This window comes from Schistocerca cancellata, chromosome 10 (assembly GCF_023864275.1).
Source record: "Schistocerca cancellata isolate TAMUIC-IGC-003103 chromosome 10, iqSchCanc2.1, whole genome shotgun sequence".
NCBI classification, from domain to species: domain Eukaryota; kingdom Metazoa; phylum Arthropoda; class Insecta; order Orthoptera; family Acrididae; genus Schistocerca; species Schistocerca cancellata.
Genome location: NC_064635.1, coordinates 40,012,159 through 40,032,374, shown reverse-complemented (window position 1 = coordinate 40,032,374; position 20,216 = coordinate 40,012,159). Strand labels below are relative to the sequence as shown.

At 46.8% G+C, this 20,216-nt stretch overlaps 1 protein-coding gene across 1 annotated transcript in view; it reads left to right on the top strand.

Moving 5' to 3' along the window:
- LOC126106748 (dopamine D2-like receptor) overlaps positions 1-20,216 on the top strand; it is a 111,758-nt gene that overhangs the window by 56,112 nt on the left and 35,430 nt on the right. The window contains exons 4-5 of the mRNA XM_049913121.1: positions 9,602-9,711; positions 16,096-16,261. Of these exons, the coding sequence (XP_049769078.1) occupies positions 9,602-9,711; positions 16,096-16,261 (276 nt within the window). The remainder of the gene's footprint in view (positions 1-9,601; positions 9,712-16,095; positions 16,262-20,216) is intronic.

Sequence of the window (20,216 nt, the reverse complement as noted above, 5' to 3'; positions counted from 1 at the left end):
GGGGACATCTGCCAGTCTACAACTGGACACAATCAGTGGGTAAGGAGCCACGGGCAGATGGTTCTACATCTACATTTATACTCCGCAAGCCACCCAATGGTGTGTGGTGGAGGGCACTTTACGTGCCACTGTCATTACCATTCCTGTTCCAGTCGCGTATGGTTCGCGGATAAATCGACTGCTGTAAAGCCTCCGTGCGCGCTCGAATCTATCTAATTTTACATTCGTGATCTCCTCGGGAGGTATAAGTAGGGGGAAGCAATATATTCGATACCTCATCCAGAAACGCACACTCTCTAAACCTGGACAGCAAGCTACACCGCGATGCATAGCGCCTCTTTTGCAGAGTCAGCCACTTGAGTTTGCTAAACATCTCCGTAACGCTATCACGCTTACCAAACAACCCTGTGACGAAACGCGCCGCTCTTCTCTGGATCTTCTCTATCTCCTCTGTCAATCAGATCTGGTAGGGATCCCACACTGATGAGCAATACTCAAATATAGCTCTAACGAGTGTTTTGTAAGTCGCCTCCTTTGTTGATGGACTACTTTTTCTAAGGACTCTCCCAATGAATCTCAACCTGGCACCCGCCTTACCAACAACTATGTTAATATGATCATTCCACTTCAAATCGTTCCACATGCATACTCCCAGATACTTTAAAAAAGGAACTGCTACCAGTGTTTGTTCCGCTACCATATAATAATACAATAAAGGATCCTTCTTTCTATGTATTCGCAATACATTACATTTGTCTATGTTAAGGGTCAGTTTCCACACCCTGTACCATGTGCCTATCCGCTGAAGTTCTTCCTGCATTTCGCTGCAATTTTCTAATGCTGCAACTTCTCTGTATACTACAGCATCATCCGCCGAAAGCCGCATGGAACTTCCGACGCTACCTACTAGGTCTTTTATATTTTTTTTTAGGTCATCAGTCTACTGACTGGTTTGATGCGGCCCGCCACGAATTCCTTTCCTGTGTTAACCTCATCATCTCAGAGTAGCACTTGCAACCTACGTCCTCAATTATTTGCTTGACGTATTCCAATCTCTGTCTTCCTCTACAGTTTTTGCCCTCTACAGCTCCCTCTAGTACCATGGAAGTCATTCCCTCGTGTCTTAGAAGATGTTCTATCATCCTGTCCCTTATCCTTATCAGTGTTTTCCACATATTCCTTTCCTCTCCGATTCTGCGTAGAACCTCCTCATTCCTTACCTTATCAGTCCACCTAATTTTCAATATTCGTCCATAGCACCACATCTCAAATGCTTTGATTCTCTTCTGTTTCGGTTTTCCCACAGTCCATGTTTCACTACCATACAATGCTGTACTCCAGACGTACATCCTCAGAAATTTCTTCCTCAAATTAAGGCAGGTATTTGATATTAGTAGACTTCTCTTGGCCAGAAATGCCTTTTTTGCCATAGCGAGTCTGCGTTTGATGCCCTCCTTGCTCCGTCCGACATTGGTTATTTTACTGCCTAGGTAGCAGAATTGACTTCGTGACCATCAATCCTGATGTTAGGTTCCTCGCTGTTCTCATTTCTACTACTTCTCATTACCTTCGTCTTCCTCCGATTTACTCTCAAACCATACTGTGTACTCATTAGACTGTTCATTCCGTTCAGCATATCATTTAATTTTTCTTCACTTTCACTCAGGATAGCAATGTCATCAGCGAATCGTATCATTGATATCCTTTCACCTTGTATTTTAATTCCACTCCTGAATCTTTCTTTTATTTCCATCATTGCTTCCTCGATGTACAGATTGCAGAGTAGGGGCGAAAGCCTACAGCCTTGTCTTACACCCTTCTTAATACGAGCACTTCGTTCTTGATCGTCCACTCTTATTATTCCTTCTTGGTTGTTGTACATATTGTATATTGCCCGTCTCTCCCAATAGCTTACCCCTACTTTTTTTCAGAATCTCGAACAGCTTGCACCACTTTATATTGTCGAACGCTTTTTCCAGGTCGACAAATCTTATGAAAGTGTCTTGATTTTTCTTTATCCTTACTTCCATTATTAGCCGTAACGTCAGAATTGCCTCTCTCGTCCCTTTACTATTCCTAAAGCCAAACTGATCGTCACCTAGCGCATTCTCAATTTTCTTTTCCATTCTGCTGTATATTATTATTATAAGCAGCTTCGATGCGTGAGCTGTTAAGCTGATTGTACGATAATTCTCGCACTTTTCAGCTCTTGCCGTCTTCGGAATTGTGTGGATGATGCTTTTCCGAAAGTCAGATGGTATATCGCCAGACTCATATATTCTACACACCAACGTAAATGGTCGTTTTGTTGCCACTTCCCCCAATGATTTTAGAAATTCTGATGGAATGTTATCTATGCCTTCTGCCTTATTTGACCGTAAGGCCTCCAAAGCTCTTTTAAATTCCGATTCTAATACTGGATCCCCTATCTATTCTAAATCGACTCTTGTTTCTTCATCTATCATATCAGACAAATCTTCACCCTCATAGAGGCTTTCAATGTATTCTTTCCACCTATCTGCTCTCTCCTCTCCATTTAACAGTGGAATTCCCGTTGCACTCTTAATGTTACCACCGTTGCTTTTAATGTCACCAAAGGTTGTTTTGACTTTCCTGTATGCTGAGTCTGTCCTTCCGAGAATCATATCTTTTCGATGTATTTGCTATTACTAGCTGAAACTTGTTACAGAACTCAATTAGTCTTTCTCCTCTTTCATTCCTTGTCCCAAGCCCATATTCTCCTGTAACATTTTCTTCTGCTCCTTCCCCTACAACTGCATGCAGTCGCCCATGACTATTACATTTTCGTCCCCCTTTACATAGTGCATTACCCTTTCAATATCCTCATACACTTTCTCTACCTGTTCATCTTCAGCTTGCGACGTCCGCATGTATACCTGAACTATCGTTGTCGGTGTTGGTCTGCTGTCGATTCTGATTAGAACAACCCGGTCACTGAACTGTTCACAGTAACATACCCTCTGCCCTACCTTCCTATTCATAACGAATCCTACACCTGTTATACCATTTTCTGCTGCTGTTGATATTACCCGATACTCATCTGACCAGAAATCCTTGTCTTCCTTCCACTTCACTTCACTGACCCCTACTATATCTAGATTGATCCTTTGCATTTCCCTTTTCAGATTTTCTAGTTTCCCTACCACGTTCAAGCTTCTGACATTCCACGCCCCGACTCGTAGAACGTTATCCTTTCGTAGATTATTCAATCTTTTTCTCATGGTAACCTCCCCCTTGGCAGTCCCCTCCCGGAGATCCGAATGGGGGACTATTCCGGAATCTTTTGCCAATGGGGAGATCATCATGACACTTCTTCAAATACAGGCCACATGTCCTGTGGATACACGATACATGTGTTTAATGCAGTGGTTTCCATTGCCTTCTGCATCCTCATGTCGTTGATCATTGCTGATTCTTCCGCCTTTAGGGGCAATTTCCACCTCTAGGACAAGAGAGTGCCCTGAACCTCTACCCGCTCCTCCGCCTTCTTTGACAAGGCCGTTGGCAGAATGAGGCTGACTTCTTATGCCGGAAGTCTTCGGCCGCCAATGCTGATTATTTATCAAAATTTAGGCAGTGGCGAGGATCGAACCCGGGACCGGAAACGTTTTGATTATGAAGCAAAGACGCTACCCCTAGACCACGGTATATATATTGTGAAAATCAATGGTCCCATAACACTCCCCTGTGGCACGCAAGAGGTTACTTTAACGTCTATAGACGTTTCTCCATTGAGAACAACATGCTGTGTTCTGTTTGCTGGTTGCAGAGCTTTTTGATCATCATCATTACCTGAAACTATTTCAGAGAAGCCCTAGCAGTCACCAAATCCACTAAGGAGTGGAAAGATAAGAAGTAGTGATCCAAGAAGAATGAGATTCCAGTGCCCCTCACGCAACCAGATCCGTCCTGTTCCACTACTGAGCTGAGGAAAGATTCTGGCGGCCCCAGGTCGCACTACGCAATGGAATCCAACATCTATGTGTGATGATGTGGCAACATGTGATAGTAGAGCGTAATTTGATTCCTTGGTCCAGTCATGGCCTCATAGTACATGGACAAATTAACAATACATCAACAACATTATTCTCCAATGGAAATGTAACGGGTTTTTCCACCACTTGGTTGACCTACGACACCTTTTAAGCGCTCTTGGAATGCCCTTCAGGAGACTGGGTTCCCAGCAACGTGGACCCCAGCCCTTTGTGGATATGAGTGATACTACAAGAATCATGCTTTTTATAACACAATTGTCAATTGTCAATGGAGATGCAGCACCAGTTAGTGGCTCGGTCATGAGGACTTCATAACTGCGATCGTGGTCTTCTTATAGAATGTCACCAGCAAAAAAATCCATCAGGAACGTTTCACCCATTCTAAAGTAGCCCACGTCCACTGTTGCTTACGTGGCTGTGAAGTGGAAATGCAAATGAACAATCACAGCTGAACTAAGAGCAGGCAGAGCTCGTGCACTGACAGAAAGGATCCACAAACCATTGCGGAGAGGGACTGTAAAAGGTCGCATGAACCCAGGGGTAGGAATCACATATGAGCTCCAAATTGCTACCAACGGTTCAGCTAGCACAAGGTGGCTGGCCATTAGAAAGAATGGTGTACAGTGGTCGGGCACCTCCTAGTACAGGTGATATGGTGGTCAGGGCTGGGGAGTGGACATCCTTTGCTGACGTTCAATGAGAACAGGAAATTTGGGCAACTACAGAGAATGTATTTTAGGAAATGGGGTACATAAGTCTAGCCTAGGGTAGTAAGTTACCTGGTGTTGCCGGTCTGGGAAAATAAAAAACTAAAGAAAGTGGGCATTGAGGCAGATGGCGGTGCACGGTACAATGTCATTGAGTGCAGAATAAGAGGCTGTGCCTCCCAAGAAAGACACTTTTCTACTCGAGGTCTGATCACAAGAGTGAGGAGAAACTGAGTCCTGCTCTCCAGAACCCTCCAGCATCCACAAACTTGCCCATCCTCTCAAGGACGCTATCGGCTGAATTCGCTAGCAAACGTCAGTAGAAGGCTGAACACACACACCTTGTCAGCAGCCGGCCGGTGTGGCCTTGCGGTTCTAGCGCTTCAGTTTGGAACCGCGTGACCGCTACGGTCGCAGGTTCGAATCCTGCCTCGGGCATGGATGTGTGTGATGTCCTTAGGTTAGTTAGGTTTAATTAGTTCTAAGTTCTAGGCGACTGATGACGTCAGCAGTTAAGTTGCTCAGAGCCAATTTGAACCTTGTCAGCAGCTCTTACGGGAAAGAACTGCCTCAACTCATATAGGCACAGCCCGAAGCTACTCTTGGAGAAATCCTGCCAAGATCTGCTAGGTCTTTTGAGATAAACTCTTTTTAAACCATCCCCTAAAATATTCCTTTACTCGCTGCTACCCAGTGCGTACTCATAAGCCGCAAATGACAGCACTCAGTGCTAAGTGACATTTATGTTGTTGTAAAGAGTGGCACCACTGGAAAGTGGATGAATGGGAAGGAGTGATTTGGTGTGCTGAATCACGCTATGCGCTGTGGCAAACCAATAAGGACTTGGATTTTGCGAACGCATGCAGAAACTTGCCTACCATCAGGTGTAGTGTCATTAGTTCGCTACAGAGGAGATGTTGTTATGGTACGAATGTGTTTTTTCGTGGCTAAAGTGAGGCCACCATACCATGCTTAAGAAACACCTAAATGTGGGAGCATAGAACACATTTTACAGCAGTTTGTACCGTGTATCCGAGAGGAACAGTTCGAAGACGATGACTTGACAATAGAATGGCATCTTTGAGGCAGTGGTTTGTGGGCAATAAATATCCTGAAATGGACAGGTTTGTCCACATTCTTGATCTGAACCCAGTGGATCACTTTCACGATGCATTAGGAGTTAGATATAGACTCCAGCATCAAACATCACAACCTGTGGTTTCGGCTCTTGAGGAAGAATTGGCTATCAGTCTTCCACAAACATACAGGCACAGCATTCATAGTGTCCGCAGCAGAATTGAAGCAACTCTTAATGGGGAATGGTCACCATATCCCACACTAATTTGCACTAATAGTTGTCCAGATACTTTTGATCAGGTAGTATATCTCTAAAGTTGTGTGGTTCACAGAGGAGGAGCATTGAGTAAAATCATCAGTCAGTTACTTTGCACAATGTGTTGACTCCAATTTTGACAGCCTCATTAACAAGTCTGCTCCATGATATAGTAAGAAATACAGTTTCTGACTTTAATACTTATGGTACTCATTTTCCTGAGAATTAGACTGAATAAGGAGAAAAGTACAAAAAGTCGAATATAATGAGCATGTTTTAAAAAGATACTCAACATCAAAATTTCTTATTTGTAGCCAGTCTGCAGAATTCACAATAATATTGAAAAATAGTAAAAAATAGTAGCAATGTTTGGGTTTCTAAGATACTATGAAGTAATATTAATATATACACATGTCCTCCTAAAAATGGATTCAAAGTCGCTGCACACTTTCGCATTAAGCATACACGACATTCACATAGTTGGCAAAACACAGCATCCACAGAATTGTCCACTGATAGTGGCCGGGCCTAATATCTCACGAAATAAGCATCAAACAAAAAACTACAAAGAACGAAACTCGTCTAGCTTGAAGGGGGAAACCAGATGGCGCTATGGTTGGCCCGCTAGATGAAGCTGACATAGGTCAAACGGATATCAACTGCGTTTTTTTAAACAGGGACCCCCATAATTTATTACATATTCGTGTAGTACGTAAAGAAATATCAGTCTTTTAGTTGGACCACATTTTTCGCTTTGTGATAGATGGCGCTGTAATACTCACAAAAGTATAAGTACGTGGTATCACGTAACATTCGCCAGTGCGGACGGTATTTTCTTCGTGATACGTTACCCGTGTTACAATGGACCGTTTACCAACTGCGGAAAAGGTCGATATCGTGTTGACGTATGGCTATTGTGATCAAAATGCCCAACGGGGGTGTGCTATTTATGCGGTTCGGTATCCTGGACGACATTATTCAAGTGACCAGACCGTTCGCTGGATAGTTACGTTATTTAAGGAAACAGGAAGTGTTCAGCCACATGTGAAACGTTAACCACGACCTGCAACAAATGATGATGCCCAAGTAGGTGTTTTAGCTGCTGTCGCGGCTAATCAGGATATCAGTAGCAGACAAATTGCACGAGAATCCGGAATTTCAAAAACGTCGGTGTTGAGAATGCTACATCAATATCGATTGCACCCGTACCATATTTCTATGCACCAGGAATTGCATGGCAACGACTTTGAACGTCGTGTACAGTTCTTCATCTGGGCACAAGAGATATGACGGGACGATGACAGATTTTCTTGCACGCGTTCTATTTAGCGACGAAGCGTCATTCACCAACAGCGGTAACGGAAACCGGCGTAATATGCAATATTGGGCAACGGAAAATCCACGATGGCTGCGACAAGTGGAACATCAGTGAACTTGGCGGGTTAAGGTATGGTGCGGCATTATGCGAAGATAGATAATTGGCCCCCATTTTATCGATGGCAAGCTAAATGGTGCAATGTATGCTGATTTCCTACGTAATGTTCTACCGATGTTACTACAAGATGTTTCACTGCATGACAGAATGGCGATGTACTTCCAACGTGATGGATGTCCGGCACATAGCTCGCGTGCGGTTGAAGCGGTATTGAATAGCATATTTCATGACAGGTGGATTGGTCGTCGAAGCACCGTACCATGGCCCACACGTTCACCGGATCTGACGTCCCCGGATTTCTTTCTGTGCGGAAAGTTGAAGGTTATTTTCTATCGTGATCCACCGACAACGCCTGACAACATGCGTCAGCTCATTGTCAATGCATTTGCGAACAACGCGGAAGGCGAACTACTCGCTGTTGAGAGGAATGTCGTTACACGTATTGCCAAAAGCATTGAGGTTGACAGACATAATTTTGAACATTTTTTGCATTAATGTGGTATTTACAGATTATCACGCTGTAACAGCATGCGTTCTCAGAAATGATAAGTTCACAAAGGTACATGTATCACATTGGAACAACCGAAATAAAATGTTCAAACGTACCCATGTTCTGTATTTTAATTTAAAAAACCTACCTGTTACCAACTGTTCGTCTAAAATTGTGAGCCATATGTTTGTGACTATTACAGCGCCAACTATCACAAAGCGAAAAATGTGGTCCACCTAATACAGGGCTATTACAAATGATTGAAGCGATTTCATAAATTCACTGTAGCTCCATTCATTGATATATGGTCACGACACACTACAGATACGTAGAAAAACTCATAAAGTTTTGTTCGGCTGAAGCCGCACTTCAGGTTTCTGCCGTCAGAGCGCTCGAGAGCCCAGTGAGACAAAATGGCGACAGGAGCCGAGAAAGCGTATGTCGTGCTTGAAATGCACTCACATCAGTCAGTCATAACAGTGCAACGACACTTCAGGACGAAGTTCAACAAAGATCCACCAACTGCTAACTCCATTCGGCGATGGTATGCGCAGTTTAAAGCTTCTGGATGCCTCTGTAAGGGGAAATCAACGGGTCGGCCTGCAGTGAGCGAAGAAACGGTTGAACGCGTGCGGGCAAGTTTCACGCATAGACCGCGGAAAATTGGCTCAAGCCACAACTGGAGACCGACAGCGCCGACTTCATCTTTCAACAGGATGGTGCTCCACCGCACTTCCACCGTGATGTTCGGCATTTCTTAAACAGGGGATTGGAAAAGCGATGGATCGGTCGTGGTGGAGATCATGATCAGCAATTCGTGTCATGGCCTCCACGCTCTCCCGACTTAATCCCATGCGGTTTCCTTCAGTGGGGTTATGTGAAAGATTCAGTGTTTAAACATCCTCTACCAAGAAACGTGCCAGAACTGCGAGCTCGCATCAACGATGCTTTCGAACTCATTGATGGGGACATGCTGCGCCGAGTGTGGAAGGAACTTGATTATCGGCTTGATGTCTGCCGAATCACTAAAGGGTCACGTATCGAACGATTGTGAATGCCTAAAAAAACTTTTTGAGTTTTTCTATGTGTGTGCAAAGCATTTTGAAAATATCTCAAATAATAAAGTTATTGTAGAGCTGTGAAATTGCTTCAATCATTTGTAATAACCCTGTATATTCATATTTCTTTACGTGCTACACGAATATGTAATAAACAATGGGGTTTCCTATTTTAAAAAACGCAGTTGATATCCGTTTGAACTTTGGCAGCGCCACCCAGCGGGCCAACAATGGCATCATCTGGTTTCCCCCTTCAAGCTAGACGAGTTTCGTTCTTTGTAGTTTTTTCGTTTGACGCTTATTTCGTGAGATATTTCGCCCGGTCACGATCAGTGGACCACCCTGTATATCTACATAGAGGAGTGGTGAGAGATTGCACTTATGCTCTTTGCATCTAGTCGATAATCCTATGCTATGGACTTTTCATTTACATAATATTATTGTTATTTGATGAGGGTATCTTGCAAGCTACACATTAGATTAATAGCAGCCAATATGGAGTTTAACAGTAGTCTTAGTATTATTGTTTAATTGCGTTAACAATTACCCCTGTGTGTCGTAGGAGGATGAGGACTACAAGGACGTGTCCCCCGGCTATGAGGACTGCTGCCACGTCATCCCCAACGACCGCTCTGCCGAGTTCATCCTGGCCACCGTCGCGGAGGAGACCACGTAAGCTCACCTCCAACTCCATACCTTGGTTTTCCTTCTCTGTATGATTTCGAGTACACAAGTGAGAAACGCTTTCACGCTATCCGGAGCACTTTTATACGGTGGCAGGATCTAGGAACGGATGTGGTTGCAGTACTCTTGGCTCACTCAATCAAAAGAATCTACACTCCTGGAAATTGAAATAAGAACACCGTGAATTCATTGTCCCAGGAAGGGGAAACTTTATTGACACATTCCTGGGGTCAGATACATCACATGATCACACTGACAGAACCACAGGCACATAGACACAGGCAACAGAGCATGCACAATGTCGGCACTAGTACAGTGTATATCCACCTTTCGCAGCAATGCAGGCTGCTATTCTCCCATGGAGACGATCGTAGAGATGCTGGATGTAGTCCTGTGGAACGGCTTGCCATGCCATTTCCACCTGGCGCCTCAGTTGGACCAGCGTTCGTGCTGGACGTGCAGACCGCGTGAGACGACGCTTCATCCAGTCCCAAAAATGCTCAATGGGGGACAGATCCGGAGATCTTGCTGGCCAGGGTAGTTGACGTACACCTTCTAGAGCACGTTTGGTGGCACGGGATACATGCGGACGTGCATTGTCCTGTTGGAATAGCAAGTTCCCTTGCCGGTCTAGGAATGGTAGAACGATGGGTTCGATGACGGTTTAGATGTACCGTGCACTATTCAGTGTCCCCTCGACGATCACCAGTGGTGTACGGCCAGTGTAGGAGATCGCTCCCCACACCATGATGCCGGGTGTTGGCCCTGTGTGCCTCGGTCGTATGCAGTCCTGATTGTGGCGCTCACCTGCACGGCGCCAAACACGCATACGACCATCATTGGCACCAAGGCAGAAGCGACTCTCATCGCTGAAGACGACACGTCTCCATTCGTCCCTCCATTCACGCCTGTCGCGACACCACTGGAGGCGGGCTGCACGATGTTGGGGCGTGAGCGGAAGACGGCCTAGCGGTGTGCGGGACCGTAGCCCAGCTTCATGGAGACGGTTGCGAATGGTCCTCGCCGATACCCCAGGAGCAACAGTGTGTACAATGAATTTTTTTAGCACCTTTCCACAGGTACCGCTCCCTTGACGTGCACAGAGTATGTCAATGACGCAATCAAATTGTTCCCACACTGCAGCGAGCATGTCATGAGTTACAGATTCCACGGCTGCTGTTATGCGATATCTCAGTTCATGCATTGTTGTTGGTAACTGAGGCACATAAACAGAGTCTTTTATAAATCCCTACAAGAAATAATCACTTACAGTCAGGTCCGGTGACCTTGGAGACCACTCATGTAAGGCTAAACCATTTGGTCCAGTGCGACCGATCCATCGTTCAGTAATCCTTTGCTTTAAAAATTCCCTCACGCCCAGATGCCAATGCTGCGGTGCCGCATCCTTTAGGCAACTCCATCTGTGGGAAAAGAATTTCTTAACCCATCGAGATATGTCCTTCCTGTAAAGTGCTCTCGGCAAGGGACAATGGACCGCGCACCTATTCCCGTGAAACTGCACAAACACATTAAATTTTGGAGACTCCTTCTTATGTTGTACAACTTCATGTGGTTGTTCCATACCTCCGACTTTCACTTTATGACGCTTCACATTTCCATTTAACGGAATGTTGCCCCGTCACTAAAATTTTGGGTGGAAGAGAAGTGTCATTCTCTATCTTGGTTCAAATGGCTCTGAGCACTATGGGACTTAACTGCTGTGCTCATCAGTCCCCTAGAACTTAGAACTACTTAAACCTAACTAACCTAAGGACATCACACACATACATGCCCAAGGCAGGATTCGAACCTGCGACCGTAGCGGTCGCGCGGTTCCAGACTGTAGCGCCTAGAACCGCTCGGCCACTTAGGCCGGCCATCCTCTATCTTGCCAAGGACTTAATTGCAGAACTCCATAAGTTGTTGTTTGTCAGCTTCGCGAAGAGCTCGCAGTACCTGAATTTTCTATGGTATCCTGAGTAAACGTGTACACAACACACGCCAGGCGGACATCGGGGGCATTCTGAGCTGTCGAGCTGCACGGCGAACGGATTTCTGCGGACTCCTTGTGGAACTATGGCGGATGCGTTCGACGTCTGTGTCAGACACGCGGGAACGGCCTGCGGATTTGCCTTTACACAAACAATCTGTTTCGGGGAATTGTTCGTGCCATCGTCTAATGCTCTGTGCTGTAGGAGAATCCACACCATACCTGGTACGAAAGTCACGCTGAACAGTTATTACTGACCCTCAGGTTCAAAACGTAAAACACAAAACGCTTTGTCTTGTCCAGACACAATTTTTATTAGAACTGAAGTGAGGGCACACTGCTACTACCAAGCGGTAACCATTTAAAAGTCGAGGGCCTTGTCTATCCAACAGTACGTTGTTCACGCACATACCTCAAATAACATACACTCCTGGAAATGGAAAAAAAGAACACATTGACACCGGTGTGTCAGACCCACCATAATTGTTCCGGATACTGCGAGAGGGCTGTACAAGCAATGATCACACGCACGGCATAGCGGACACACCAGGAACCGCGGTGTTGGCCGTCGAATGGCGCTAGCTGCGCAGCATTTGTGCACCGCCGCCGTCAGTGTCAGCCAGTTTGCCGTGGAATACGGAGCTCCATCGCAGTCTTTAACACTGGTAGCATGCCGCGACAGCGTGGACGTGAACCGTATGTGCAGTTGACGGACTTTGAGCGAGGGCGTATAGTGGGCATGCGGGAGGCCGGGTGGACGTACCGCCGAATTGCTCAACACGTGGGGCGTGAGGTCTCCACAGTACATCGATGTTGTCGCCAGTGGTCGTCGGAAGGTGCACGTGCCCGTCGACCTGGGACCGGACCGCAGCGACGCACGGATGCACGCCAAGACCGTAGGATCCTACGCAGTGCCGTAGGGGACCGCACCGCCACTTCCCAGCAAATTAGGGACACTGTTGCTCCTGGGGTATCGGCGAGGACCATTCGCAACCGTCTCCATGAAGCTGGGCTACGGTCCCGCACACCGTTAGGCCGTCTTCCGCTCACGCCCCAACATCGTGCAGCCCGCCTCCAGTGGTGTCGCGACAGGCGTGAATGGAGGGACGAATGGAGACGTGTCGTCTTCAGCGATGAGAGTCACTTCTGCCTTGGTGCCAATGATGGTCGTATGCGTGTTTGGCGCCGTGCAGGTGAGCGCCACAATCAGGACTGCATACGACCGAGGCACACAGGGCCAACACCCGGCATCATGGTGTGGGGAACGATCTCCTACACTGGCCGTACACCACTGGTGATCGTCGAGGGAACACTGAATAGTGCACGGTACATCCAAGCCGTCATCGAACCCATCGTTCTACCATTCCTAGACCGGCAAGGGAACTTGCTGTTCCAACAGGACAATGCACGTCCGCATGTATCCCGTGCCACCCAACGTGCTCTAGAAGGTGTAAGTCAACTACCCTGGCCAGCAAGATCTCCGGATCTGTCCCCCATTGAGCATGTTTGGGACTGGATGAAGCGTCGTCTCACGCGGTCTGCACGTCCATCACGAACGCTGGTCCAACTGAGGCGCCAGGTGGAAATGGCATGGCAAGCCGTTCCACAGGACTACATCCAGCATCTCTACGATCGTCTCCAAGGGAGAATAGCAGCCTGCATTGCTGCGAAAGGTGGATATACACTGTACTAGTGCCGACATTGTGCATGCTCTGTTGCCTGTGTCTATGTACCTGTGGTTCTGTCAGTGTGATCATGTGATGTATCTGACCCCAGGAATGTGTCAATAAAGTTTCCGCTTCCTGGGACAATGAATTCACGGTGTTCTTATTTCAATTTCCAGGAGTGTATTAATTATGACTTTTTTTAAATCGGATTATTCTTTTCGATACACCCCCAATATCATGTATCTTATTCAGCAGCTTGTTACAGGACAGTTTTTTTTCAAATTTCTATGTGGCCTAATTAATAATGCAAATCAGACTATCCAAACTACACTACACAAATCCATCCAAATTAGCTGCGATACTTCAAAGTACCGGTACAACTGAATTAAACACCAAAGACAGCAAATCTGATCTACATTATTCTATTGCTTTTCTGCAATGAAAGAGACGTGTTATGTTTTTCTGTAAACTGGATCAGTTGGCCAACTGTTGAAAAGAGAAGGCGCGTAGGGGTAAACCAGCGAGCAGGTCGTGTAATTGTCCTAGCCTGGGGCCTGAGAGACAGGTACAATGGATTCACAGGTGCTGTCAGACGCAGTGTTCCATGTTCTGATAATAACCTAGCACAGGACCAAAAGCAACATTTGGCAGGTTATCAACCTGATATCTGCCAGAGTGGCATTCGCAGTGAGATAACGGTACTGTGCATTAAGCCACGCTAAACATTTGTTTTCGGGCTGTCCCTTATCAACGGTACCACGATATACGGGTTCTGCGACCTCCGGGCCCGGACATCGTGCCTTTTTACATTCCCAAACATATATAATGCCGCATCTTCAGAAAAACAAACTTTATTAAGGTAATCGTTGTTTGCATCGATTCATTGCAGTATGGTTCAAGAAAACACAGAACGTCTGGGTCTGTCACCTGGCTGCAACTCTGGCAGGAGTTACAAATTACATGCTTGGATATGCAGTCATTTGTGTAAAATCCTCGCCACAGTGCTCCGACGTACGCCTGTTTCTCAGGAAATACAACGCGTCGATATCCACGTACTGCTTTGGAGATCTGTGCACAAGATATCAACAGTGTCCTCATCAGAACGACGCTGCTTCTTGCCTTTTCAGAAACGCTCCCAGTGTCTTCAAAATTTTCAAACCCTCCTTTGATGCACTATCCCCGTAATAAACTTCACACAGTATCTATCATTGTCCCTTAGAAATACGAAGGTGAGTCAAATGAAAACCTTAAATTTGTAATAACAAATCGAAATTTCACGCCGTCATCCTGTAAGTTGGTAAGCGTGGTACAAACAGCGTTCAGAATGGCCTGTAGGTGGCAGCATAGTGCAGATGCACACAAACCGTCGCAGTATCAGTATAAAGATCGCCGCTCCACTTGCGACTTGCACCAGGGAAGAACAGCGTTCTGTTATTCGGTTTTTGCGCAGTGAAGGTGTGAAATCTATAGAAATTCATCGAAGAATGAAGGTTCAGTACGGTGATGCGTGTTTGTGACAGCAGCAAGCCTACGAATGGAGTAGGAAGTTCGCAAATGGTGTGACTTCAGTGGAAGATGCTCCTCGTCCAGGTCAGGCGCAACGGGTTGTGACTCCACAGAACATTGCAACAGTTGAAGCCATAGTGAAGGAAAACCGCCGAGTGAGACTGAATGACACTGCAGCGTGTTTCCAGATTAGTCATGGGTCAGCACACCACATTCTGCATGAAGTTCTCCAGTTTCACAAAGTTTCTGCAAGATGGGTGCCCGGCAGCTGACTCCTGAAATGAGAGAACGACGTGTTGATGCTTGTGAAGAACTTCTTCGGCACTTTGAACGAAAAGGTGATGGCTTCCTTGCAAGAATCGTTACTGGGGACGAAACCTCGGTTCACTTACACCAACCGTAAACGAAGAGAGCGAGCAAGGAATGGCGCCATTCCTCATCACCAAAATCAAAGAAGTTACGAAGAAAACCATCAGCAGGTAAGGTTATGCTGGCTCCGTTTTGGGACGAAAAAGGTGACATTTCGGAGCATTACATGCCTAGAGGTACCACAGTCACCAGTGCATCAAACACAGATGTCCTAAAAAATCATCTGCGGCCTGCAATCAAATCAAAGCCGGTGTCCTTTTGCATCATGACAATGCAAGGCCCCACACTGCCCGTACAACAATTGCAACAATCACAGATCTGCATTTTGAGCGTCTTCCTCATCCACCATACTCACCAGATCTTGCCGCAAGGGATTTCCATATGTTTGGACGACTCAAAGCCGCGATGGTAGGAAATAAGTTCCGTTCTGACGAAACCCAGCCGGTACATGGGTGGTTGCGCGGAGTACCAAAAGAATTTCTTTCTAAAGGAACTTATGCACTTTCTAGCGCAGGAGGCCTTGCATTGAGCGTGGGGGAGGTTATGTCGAAAAGTGATGCAGTTTAGTACCACTTCTGCACAATAAATAATATTTAAAAAATATTTATGGTTTTCATTTGACTCACCTTCGTATATTTTCGGAATCAGCGTTAGTATTATGTGTACTCTGCATTTTATCTGGACTGATTTTAGGTAGACATAGTTACTTAACACCCATGGACAACCTCTAAAACCCCAGCCAGAAGAGGCCAACAGCTTTTCACCTTGCTGCCGTATCAAAGATTCTCTAAAATGGATAGGGGACGGATGATGGAATGGAGTCACCTGTCTTCGGTTCAGGGCGGCGGGAGTGCTGAGCAACAATGCCGCCGGAGGCGGCAGCAACAACGTTGGGCGTCCCGGGGGCGGAGGCGTTGGGGCGGAAGCGGCGGATGCGGCGGCGGTGGTCGTGCCTGAGGCGAACGGCAACAACGACTCTGGCTACGCCGCCTCCACCCTCGACGAGGCGACCACCACCACGACCACGACCACGTCTGGCGCCGCCTCCTCTCACGTCCACGAGTCGAGTCCAAGACCAAAGGTGAGGAGTCCTCCACTTCCCTAGTCAGCTGAACCAGTTCATGGTCACAGCACACTCAGTCTGTGAGAAAATCAACTTGGTCTCCTAATGTTCCTTTAATCAATCAATCAGACATTAGATTACTGACAGGCTGTCCTCTATTCGTCTCTCTACATCACTGGCCATTAAAATTGCTAAACCACGAAGATGACGAGCTACAGACGCGAAATTTAAAAGACAGGAAGAAGATGCTGTGATACGCAAATGATTAGCCTTTCAGAGCATTCATACAAGGTTGGCGCCGGTGGCGACACCTACAACGTGCTGCCATGAGAAATGCTTCCAACCGATTTCTCATACACAAGCTGCAGTTGACCGGATTTGCCTGGTGAAACGTTGTTGTGATGCCACGTGTAAGGAGGAGAAATGCGTACCATCACGTTTCCGGCTTTGATAAAGGTCAGATTGCAGCCTACCGCGATTGCAGTTTATCGTATCGCGACATTGATGCTCGCGTTGGTCGAGATCCAATGACTGTTAGCAGAATATGGAATCGGTGGGTTCAGGAGGGTAATACGGAACGCCGTGCTAGATCCCAGCGGCCTCGTATCACTAGCAGTCGAGATGACAAGCATTTTATCCGCATGGCTGTAACGGATCGTGCAGCCACGTCTCGATTCCTGAGTGAACAGATGGGGACGTTTGCAAGACAACAACCATCTGCACGAACAGTTCGACGACGTTTGCAGCAGCAGGGACTATCAGCTCGGAGACCATGGCTGCGGTTACCTTGACGCTGCATCACAGAAAGGAGAGCCTGCGATGGTGTACTCAACGCGAACCTGGATGCACGAACGGCAAAACGTGATTTTTTCGGATGAATCCATGTTCTGTGTACAGCATCATGATGGTCGCATCCGTGTTTGGCGAGATGGCGGTTAACGCACACTGGAAGCGTGTATTCGTCATCGCCATACTGGCCTATTACGCGGCGTGATAGTATGGGGTGATATTGGTTACACGTCTCGGTCACCTCTTGTTCGCATTGACGGCACTTTGAACAGTGGACGTTATATTTCAGATGTGATACGACTCGTGGCACGGAGCAGTTTCGATCCCTGCGAAACCCTACATTTCAGCAGGATAATGCACGACCGCATGTTGCAGGTCCTGTACGGGCCTTTCTGGATAGAGAAAATGTTCGACTGCTGCCCTGGCCAGAACATTCTCCAGATCTCTCACCGACTGAAAACGTGTGGTCAATGGTGGCCGAGCAACTGGCTCGTCACATTATGCCAGTCACTACTCTTGATGAACTGTGGTATCGTGTTGAAGCTGCATGGGCAGCTGTACCACTAGACGTCATCCAAGCTCTGTTTGACTTAATACCCAGGCGTATCAAGGCCGTTATTACGGCCAGAGGCGGTTGTTATGGGTACTGATTTCTCATGATCTGTGCATCAAATTACGTGAAAATGTAATCACATGTCAATTCCAGTATAACATATTTGTCCAATGACTACCCGTTAGTCATCTGCATTTTTTCGTGGTGTAGTAATTTTAATGGCCAGTAGTGTAAGAAAGTAGAAGTACCCAGAACAAACGGTTGGATGTCAATACTACACATATGTGCACATCATTATCATGTTGTCACAGTTTCAGTTCTTTGTGACAGAGTGTGTTAGTGTTGCTACTCTCGTCATCATGCCTTGTAGGGCATACAAGGGACGTGAACAGCGTCGCGTGTTGGGTGATGTCGTGTACCGATATGAGACAGGAGTGTCAGCACCTGACAGAGTCTGAAATGGACCTTATTCTGGGTCTCCATATGGCCAAATGGTTCAAATGGCTCTGAGCACTATGGGACTCAACTGCTGTGGTCATCAGTCCCCTAGAACTTAGAACACTTAAACCTAACTAACCTAAGGACATCACACACACCCATGCCCGAGGCAGGATTCGAACCTGCGACCGTAGCAGCAGCGCGGCTCCGGACTGGAGGGCCTACAGGCGCACGGCCACCACGTCCGGCTCCATTTGGCCAGCTAACCGAATAGTGTGATACACATATTTGTGAGATCAGATGTGACAGTGTGTCGATGTTGGACTGTATAGGAACCTGAGGGCAGTTATACTCGTCATCAAAATTCTAGTCGACCACGTCTGACCACCACAGGTGAGGATCGCGGTATTGTGCACCAAGCCGATTGCCACTCATTCGCTTCTGCCCCTGCCATTGGAGATAAAGCAGTGGGCTCCCTTCAACATTCTGCATCAGCCCGCACCGTTGGTTGTCCCTAGCAGCGGGTGGACTGGGAAGTACACTCCCATGCATAAACTCCGTCCGAACAGGCCTGGTATCTAGGGCGCCGTGTCATCCTCAGCCCACAGGCGTCACGGGATGCGGGTATGAGGCGGCATGTGGTCTACATCTACATTTACACTCCGCAAGCCACCCAATGGTGTGTGGCGGAGGGCACTTTACGTGCCACTGTCATTACCTCCATTTCCTTTTCCAGTCGCGCATGGTTCGCGGGAAGAACGACAGCCGGAAAGCCTCCGTGCGCGCTCGAATCTCTCTAATTTTACATTCGTGATCTCCTCGGGAGATATAAGTAGGGGGAAGCAATATATTCAATACCTCATCCAGAAACGCAGCCTCTCGAAACCTGGACAGCAGGCTACACCGCGATGCAGAGCGCCTCTCTTGCAGAGTCTGCCACTTGGATTTGCTAAACGTCTCCGTAACGCTATCACGCTTACCAAACAACCCTGTGACGAAACGCGCCACTCTTCTTTGGATCTTCTCTATCTCCTCTGTCAACCCGACCTGGTACGGAACCCACACTGATGAGCGATTCTCAAGTATAGGTCGAACGAGCGTTTTGTAAGACACCTCTTTTGTTGATGGACTACATTTTCTAAGGACTCTCCCAAGAATCTCAACCTGGCACCCGCCTTACCAACAATTAGTTTTATATGATCATTCCACTTCAAATCGTTCCGTACCCATACTCCCAGATACTTTAAAAAAAGAAACTGCTACCAGTGTTTGTTCCGCTATCATATAATCATACAATAAAGGATCCTTCTTTCTATGTATTCGCAATATATTACATTTGTCTATGTTAAGGGTCAGTTTCCACTCCCTGTACCATGTGCCTATCCGCTGCAGATCTTCCTGCATTTCGCTACAATTTTCTAATGCTGAAACTTCTCTGTATACTACAGCATCATCCGCGGAAAGCCGCATGGAACTTCCGACACTATCTACTAGGTCATTTATATATATTGTGAAAAGCAATGGTCCCATAACACTCCCCTGTGGCACGCCAGAGGTTACTTCTCCATTGAGAACAACATGCTGTGTTCTGTTTGCTAAAATCTCTTCAATCCAGCCTTACAGCTGGTCTGATATTTCGTAGGCTCTTACTTTGTTTATCAGGCGACAGTGCGGAACTGTACCGAACGCCTTCCCGAAGTCAAGGAAAATGGCATCTACCTGGGAGCCTGTATGTAATATTTTCTGGGTCTCATGAACAAATGAAGCTAGTTCGGTCTCAAACGATCGCTGTTTCCAGCGGTAAGTCAGTTTACGAGACCGGAGCCGCTACTTCTCAATCAAGCAGCTCCTCAGTTTGCCTTACAAGGGCTGAGTGCACCGTGCTTGCCAACAGCGGTCGGCAGACCGGATGGTCACCCATCCAAGTGCTAGCCCAGTCTGACGGGAACCGGTGTTTCCAATGTGGCAAGGCGTGGGCTCTCCCATGCATAGTCATTAATATCACAACACAAACGGCTGCCGCATGCAGGAGGCATGAACTATTGATGAATGGTGTCGCATTATCTTCATCGTTGTCTTCACAGATGTATCACAGTTCTGCACTACCTCGCATGACCA